At 40.9% G+C, this 7,844-nt stretch overlaps 1 protein-coding gene across 1 annotated transcript in view; it reads right to left on the bottom strand.

Annotated features, from left to right (window-relative positions):
- Positions 1-2,480: 2,480 nt before the first annotated feature.
- The window catches only part of amotl2a (angiomotin like 2a), a gene marked incomplete at its 5' end in the record, with an annotated part of 15,270 nt that continues 9,906 nt past the window's right edge, over positions 2,481-7,844 (bottom strand). The window contains 5 exon segments of the mRNA XM_014022344.1: positions 2,481-4,521; positions 5,563-5,739; positions 6,054-6,214; positions 6,297-6,398; positions 6,476-6,660. Coding sequence (XP_013877798.1) covers positions 4,451-4,521; positions 5,563-5,739; positions 6,054-6,214; positions 6,297-6,398; positions 6,476-6,660 — 696 coding nt within the window. The 3' untranslated portion in view covers positions 2,481-4,450.

Here is a 7,844-nt window from a genome sequence, read left to right as displayed (position 1 = left end):
GTCCAATCCAGCTCTCTGTTTTTTACAGAAGCCCTGTGAAAGCGTCGCAGCTTTGCCTATCTCAGAGTGTTAAAAGAAAAAAATCCTGTATCTGCATCGTGATCCGGAACATCACCAAAATTTAAAGGTGTGTTTCTTGGCCCAGTACCCACATGTGATAAAAATGTCATGACAATCTGTCCACAAGTTTTTGAGTAATGTTGTCCACAGACAGAACGACAGACAGACATATGCAACCGAAAACATTACTTTGCCCTTGGCAGAGGTAACAATAAAACAGCAGCGACATGATCATAGGGGAAGAGCAGCAACATGATTACAAGCAACACAACTAAATGAACAAATGGCGACAAAGCGTCCTAAGTATAGAATAAGTGTCGAGTGCGTGTGAAGTGACTAAGTGTCCTCGGAAAGTGTTTCTCACAGTGTGTGTGTGTTTAGCTTGGTGGAGGAGTTTGTCAGTCTTAAGCTTCTGGAATGAAGCTGTTTCTCAGTCTGTTCTGCACTGAATGCTCTGCAGCCTCCTACTTGAGGGGAACAGAACAAAAAGTGAGTGCGCTGGGTGTGTAGGGTCCATCATGATGCCAGTAGCCCTCTTCCTGCATCTAGAGGTGCAGATGTGTGGTGGTGGGGAGGCTGACTCCGATTAAMCTCTGTGCTGCCTACCCTCTGCAGAGCTTTTCTGTCTGCAACAGAGCAGCTTGATGCTGGAGCACAGTACACTCTCCACCACACATCTGTAGAAGGAGATGAGGGCTGATCTGAGTCCAGCTCGCCTCAGCCTCCTAAGGAATCATGGTGGAAAAGTTTGTGTACCTGAATGATCAATTGCCCAGGTAGGGTCCTCTAAGGCAGATTGGTCCTATAGGTGACAGGCCAAACTAAAAGTTATTCACAAAACTTGTATGGACAAAAGGAAACAAAGAATTCAATGTCAACGACAGTTTAAAGTTCACAGCTTTCTTTGAATCTTTAGCGGGGTTGCTGGAAGGTGCTCCAGTTGGGTATTCCATCATTCTGCTGGGGGACTTCAATGCGCATGTGAGTAGCTACAGTGTGACCYGGAGTGGTGTGTTTGGTAGGAAAGGCCTCTCTGATCTGAACATTAGTAGTGTTTGGCTGTTGGACTTCTGCGCTGGTCACAGTTTGTCCATTACAAACACCATGTTCAAACACAAGGGTGTCCATAAGTGCACATGGCAGCAGGACACCCTAAGTCGAAGATCGATGATCGACTTTATAGTTGTGTCTTCTGATCTGTAGCCACATGTTTTGGACACTCAGATGAAGAGAGGAGCTGAGCTGATTGACACCACCTGATGGTGGGTTGGATTATATGGTGAGGGAATTTGGCAGACAGACCCTGATGGATCCAAACACGTAGTGAGGGTTTACTGGGGACAACTGGCTGAAAAAGAACCCATCAGAAAGATCTTCAATTCTCACCTTCAACTTTAACCAGAGACATTAAGGTCAAGTGGGCTGTGTTCTGCACCTCCATTGTCAAGGAGCTTTTCATGGTGGCCATCCTCAAACCCAGTGGTGGACATCAAGATTAAAAAGGAATCCTATCACGGTTTGTTGGCTGGTAGGACTCTCGAGGCAGCTGAAGGGTATTGGTGGGCCGAGTGAGCTGCAGCCCTGGCTGTTGCTTAGGCAAAGGTTTAGGTCTTGGAACCCTGAATACTCTCTCAAGGGAGGTGTTCCAGTCTTGTCTCACTGGGAGACACCTAGGAACATCAAGGACACGCTGGAGAGTCTGGCCAGGGAAGGCCTTAAAATCATTTTTGGAAGAGTTGGCTGTGGAAGATGTCTGCACCTTCCTTCCTGCTCGAGCTGCTGCCCCACGTGATCAGACCTCAGAACAAGCAGCAGAGAATGGATGGATGGATCTATTTAAGAGCTGTGATAATTTTAAAGCTACACGATACTTGAAATATGCCACTGCTGGGGAATCCCATATTATAAATGGTCTGCTCCTATTTAAGTTGGATGCATACTTTCACAGCTTCACTCTTTTTTTAACTTAATACTTAACGCAAGATAGAAACTTTCCAATGCAAACACTGCAAATTTTCAACAAAAATTGAGAACTAGTATAAAAGTGCCAATCTGTAAAAAAAAAAAATAAACATACAGCTTGTGTGTGTGTCTGTGTGCACGTGAATGTGTGTACTAGAATTTGTTACCTTTTAAGGCCCATTTTTCCAAAATATTCTTTGTGAGGACCCAGTGCCCTGTATGGGGACCAAAATCCAGGCCCTAAAGGTTTAGGATGGGGGTGCTTAAGTCATTCTTTGCAGTATCTGGGGTCGAGTGCAGTAAATGGGCCAGAACTGGGCCAGACAAATGTTGCTATGTGGKTTGTTTGGCTTAAGGTCTTACTTTCTGTGTGTCAAATGGTCACCAGATTAAAGGTTTGGTCATCCATTCACATGCGTACTTGGAAAAATTGTCAAAAATGAAAGGAAAGCTTGTTGTCAAATATATATTAGGAATTTTATTCTATTATTGTGAAATGTTAAGGCATACATACAAATGTCTCCTTTACAAAAAGTTCACAGCAACAACAAATTAGTTCAACCAGCAAGGCACTTTAAACAGAGCCTTTTGTATTCATCATCATCATTTATAACTTAAATATAGAGTACATCTTTGGCAAAGAAAAACATACCAAAAAAAACAAAGAGATTTATAAATGAGAACGAGGAAAAAACAGACAAAATATATTATCATCTCTCACTTCAAATTGCCACGCATGTAAACAACATTCCAAAAAAGTAGTGGAGGACAGTAAGTTAAACTGAGACATGGCACCGAGATGGGAAATATGAGGAAAAAGCTCAAAGAGAAATATAAATTAAATGGGAGTTTTAAATGCTAATTCGCTAACAGCAAAMAGTGAAGCTAACTTTTYGTTTAGCGTTAGTTTCTGCTAAATTTAATTCTGCTAACTTTAAGTCGGCTAACAAAAACAATTATTCCCTCACGCATGCAGCGCTGCACGCCTGCGTCATGCGCCTTGTGTGTGCATGTAGCTTCTTTAGCATTTTCAGGTTCAACTGCTTGTGGTTTTAACTGTGATTGGTGGATGTAAAATGTTTTTTGTGAGCTTTCAGCCAAGGTGTTTACCTTGAGTTAGCAGTTAGCAGTTTATACTGGATCCACTAATTTTCTTACCTATTGCTTTAGCATTTGTAAATCTAATTTGTTTAGTAGTGGATTGGCGGTTAGCAAAGCTAACATTTTATTAGCTGTGCCCACATGGCTATTTGAGAAAACCACCTCTGCTGGTGAATGTTATCTATACAAAAACATCAGTTAAAAGAGATTAAAAACTTGATTACGACATATATTAAGTCTTTTCATCCCTAAAGGAGTATTGAGGCACATTCCAGTTAAATATAATGCACAATCCTTACAACAGTAGTCTACATTCAGCAGTGTTCAGTAATCATACATTAAGTGAGAGAAATAAATAGAAAATTCCATTCTTAGAATACAGTCAGCTCTGATATGTGAAATGCTTGAGCAATGGAGAAAACACCGCCAAATATGACACAGTGATGGAGACAATTATTAGTATAGCAAATGCAGGCCAATTATAGAGGACCATTTTTACACGTACGGTAGAACCAGCTACCACAGCTCGCGGGAAATAACCGGCCCAAGAAAGAGAATCAAGTGTAAGAATGCGTGCCATTTTAACAAGGCTGAGGGGGTCAGACTTTAGATAGCCTTTTTTCTTTAACAGGAGCATTCCCTCAGTGAGGAATGTGAGAAGATTAGCTCCGGCGTGTCATCGGAGGGGAGCACCAACCATCTGAGGCCCCCCAAACATCAACCCGGGATCTGGAAAATTGGACCCCAGTGAAATGTCATCAGTCCTCGCCAGCTTTTTTAGGAGAGAAATAAGCAGGCGTTCCACAAGCTCTGCATTCAAGTTTTTTAAATCCTCTACTGAGCTGCAAGCGAGGGGCCCCTAAACGCATTTAAAAAGATTGGAGCGACTGTTAATTTAGGTTTGAACAGCCTTGTGAAACTAGATAACTCTTTAAAACAAAGATGTTGATTCTGTGTCATTTTCAACAGGCCCATTACTTTTAGATGGTATAGTTTTAGGGATGCAACATTAAATTCAAGATAAACAAAACATACACTAACTGATCTAAAAAAACAAAGTAACATGACAAATGGAGCAGCATTTACAAAGATATAAATACAGTTCTAATCACAAACAACATGCAACTTCCAGCAGCCCAGTTCCTGTCACATTACAAAATACTGTCCAGGTACCTTGAAGAATCCCCACCCCCCTGTCCAATGTAACAGCAGATGAAAAGCTCAGCTCTCCTCGACAGCACATTGGTTTCACATCGAATGAGATCCTTTACAACACAAACAAACGTCCTGGCCATCAACATTCAGTCATACGAGCTGCAGTCATGGCTTAAATGAGGATCTCCACCGCTTCTGTGTCCAAGCTCTTCAGCAGTTTGAGCKTTGGCTCCTCCAAACAGTCTGAAAAACAATGAGCAAATAAAAATAAAATGTTAGCATGTGAAGTCAAACGTTTTTTTCTTTTTGTTTGTTTTTTAAATCCAATATATTATATTATAATCCCTGGCACATTTTAGTTTGCCATGAGTCAGGTTACACTTAAAGTTCAAAAAATGCAAGACTTCCAAAATCCAACTACCTGCAACATTAGCTGGTTTGTAGAAGGCTCAACTAAGCTTTAGCCTTTTAGCTTTCATGTTAGCTCCCAAGCTAATATATATGCCAATATATGTCGTTAGCTCTAGACCCAATAAATACAGCGTTAGCTCCCGAGCTAGAATATGTATAAATATATTGTAGTATATGGACACAGTTCCTGAGCTAATATACTATATATCTGGGGATTTGTAGCGTTACCCCTAGAAGTAATATATTGCAGTACATACATACATACATACATACATACATACATACATACATACATACATACATACATACACACATACATACACGACGTTAGTTCCCAAGCTAATGTATTTCTGGCGATATGTAGCATTAGCGCTAGTTCTAATATATGGTGTTAGCTGTGGAACTAACACATACAGTATACTGCAGATAAATATATTAGTACTATATATATGTGGCATTAGCTCTCTAATTAATTATATTAGCTTAGGAGCTAATGCCACATATGGTATATAATCTTATGTATGTAAGTATTATATGGCGATGGCTTCAGAGTTAATTTACTAGACATAACATTTGATAGTTCATATATTGTGCAGAATGTGAAAAAAAATACAAAATCTAAATTTATTGTTACACACTAAAGCTTTTTAGCTATGACTTTTTGTGTTCTAGTTTCAACTGTAAACCATTAACATCATCATTTGCAGAATGCATTGCGTCAATAAAAAATGACGAAGTGCTTCAGTGAAAAATATAATAAACATAACATATTAAGGCCAACCTGTGACAGTAGTCAGAGATCTCTTTAAATCAGAAGTATGGTGTGTTCAAATGATTGGATATATTTATTTATTTTTAAACATAAAAACCCACCAGTGGCAGCTTCTGAGACACCCTCAGTTGTTATCTTGTCAGTTTCTGCTGTGACCTCCTGCTCCTGAGGCGCCTCTTCACTCTGAGTGCTGCTGTCTCGTTTCGGGCACTTGGCTGCGACGCAGGATGGAGTTTTGAGCAAAGCAGCACCTGTCTGGTCATTTGAGATGCTCTCCCCTACAAGTGCGGACAAAGAGAGGACACTGTTTACTTACACACACTTTCATCCACAATTACACCAAACATCCGCCCTGCCCAGTTCTTCTCAGGACTATTCTGGATCGGACTATTCTGGAGCGAGCAACGATTTGCATTCCAGCATAAAAACATGTTGTCTATTTGARTCACACGAAAGGATCGTCTCCGGCTCCCTATTTTTTTTTAGAATGTATACATTCTGTCCGGCAACGCGACCAGTTGTTGCAGAGTCCAGTGTGACTGTTAGTTTCCCAGACTTCTCAGATATGAATWGTATAGATATAAAAAGTCACCTTTACTGTCCGTGCTGCAGGTCATGGTGTTGATGGTGGGAACGGATCTGGCTGGACGAAGGCCCTGTCTCTCCAGCCTGCCTTGCTCCCACTTGGAGCGCTGCTGCAGGACTTTGATCACGGCGTCCTTCTCCAGGAGCTGAGCGTGAAGCATGCGGATCCTGGAAACACGACATTCATCTTGAAATCACATTCTGAACAACAAACAAACTGAAGAAGTAATCAACTTCAAACAAGGCGTACCTGTTCTCCATCTCCTGATGTCTGTGACTGGATAAAGGCAGGTCTTCATTGAAACTGCTGTTTGGGGAATGTTTGGGTGAATGATTGATGATGGTTGTATCTCTGAAAGGAAAACAAGTTGCTGTTAACACAATGATCCGTTTACTCGTTAGACAATGAACTGATCTGTCTCGCTGTACCTCTGTGCTGCAGCCGTGGCAGCAGCATCCATTGCAAACTGTCTCATGGTGCTCTCCTCCAGGTATTTTTGTTCCCACTTGGTGATGTCTGCCTCCAGGGCGAGAATACGCTCCTCTTTTTCCCTCAGCTGCTGCTGCGACGTGGACGAACTCACTTCTGAAGCCGTGAGGTCAGCCTTCTGGTTCTGGAAGTCAAAGCAAAGACATCACAGTGTTTAAATAAAAGTTAGGAACCTTGTTGTTGTTGGCTTGTTAGAATGGATAGAGTTCTAGAAAGTAAATGAAAAAAATCCAGGAAACTGCAGAGATTATCCACTACGTTTGCACTGTCCGTCCAATAAGGATGGGATTCTTTAAGAACCACAAGAGTTGATGTGATTAAGAAATGAATCTTGAAATGTGTGGCTTATTTTACATAAAGCACTGCTTTGTGTAGGGTCAAAAATGTGGTGAGCACAGTTCTACTAACCCACTAACAGCTAACTGTGAGGCTAACTTTAGCAGAATAGTGGACCAATAAGCTTCCACTAAACTGAGTTTTGCTAACTTTAAGACCAAAAATAAACAAACCATCACATGCAGCACAGCAAGTTTGAGTCATGCGCCTTGTGTGTGCATGTAGCATCTTTAGCAATTTCCCATTCGACTGATTGTGGTACTGTTTGGTGGATGTAGAAATGTTTTTAGGAGCTTTTAGCCAAGATTCTGACATTTCCATACATGTCAACCTCTTCGGAYGTTCACCTGAATAAAAAGCCTCAAAAATCCGTAAATTTTGCAAAATATCCGTACAACTCGCACCCGCGGGGAGGGGGGGGGATCCACAGAGATGACAGCGCCTGCTGTGAAGCAGGAGGAAAGTAGAGCGGAAAAGTTCAAAACTTATTTCTAGCGGCAGAAAAGATTGGTAGATGTCTATTTGATGTTATTTTTTGTTTTTTATCACCCTACAGCTCTGACAGGTTAGATAAATTTGAAAATTAGGTTTTGAAAAAATCCGTAAGATTGCTCTATACGTCCGTATACCTGCAAAATGACGTAAAATCCTTAATAACTTACGGACAATCTGTACAAGTTGACATGTATGCATTTCTGTGGACACCACACGTGTATGTTTGAAAGCAGTTAGTTTTAGCTTCTACTAATTTCTTTATCTGTTTGCAAAGCTAATTTTTTAGTTAGCGGATTGTCAGTAAGCAAAGCTAAACTTTTAGTTGGCTATACCCACCATTGGCCAAATTCTCCATTAATCCCAGGCTGTGCCTGAGTTTATGTACTGTACATCTGGTGTGTTAGCCCCATACATACATACATACATATACATGTATGTATGTATGTATGTATGTATGTATGTATGTATGTATGTATG

The sequence above is a fragment of the Austrofundulus limnaeus genome, unplaced genomic scaffold, assembly GCF_001266775.1.
Source record: "Austrofundulus limnaeus strain Quisiro unplaced genomic scaffold, Austrofundulus_limnaeus-1.0 Scaffold326, whole genome shotgun sequence".
Lineage (NCBI taxonomy): Eukaryota > Metazoa > Chordata > Actinopteri > Cyprinodontiformes > Rivulidae > Austrofundulus > Austrofundulus limnaeus.
This window is presented reverse-complemented; position numbering and strand designations above follow the sequence as displayed.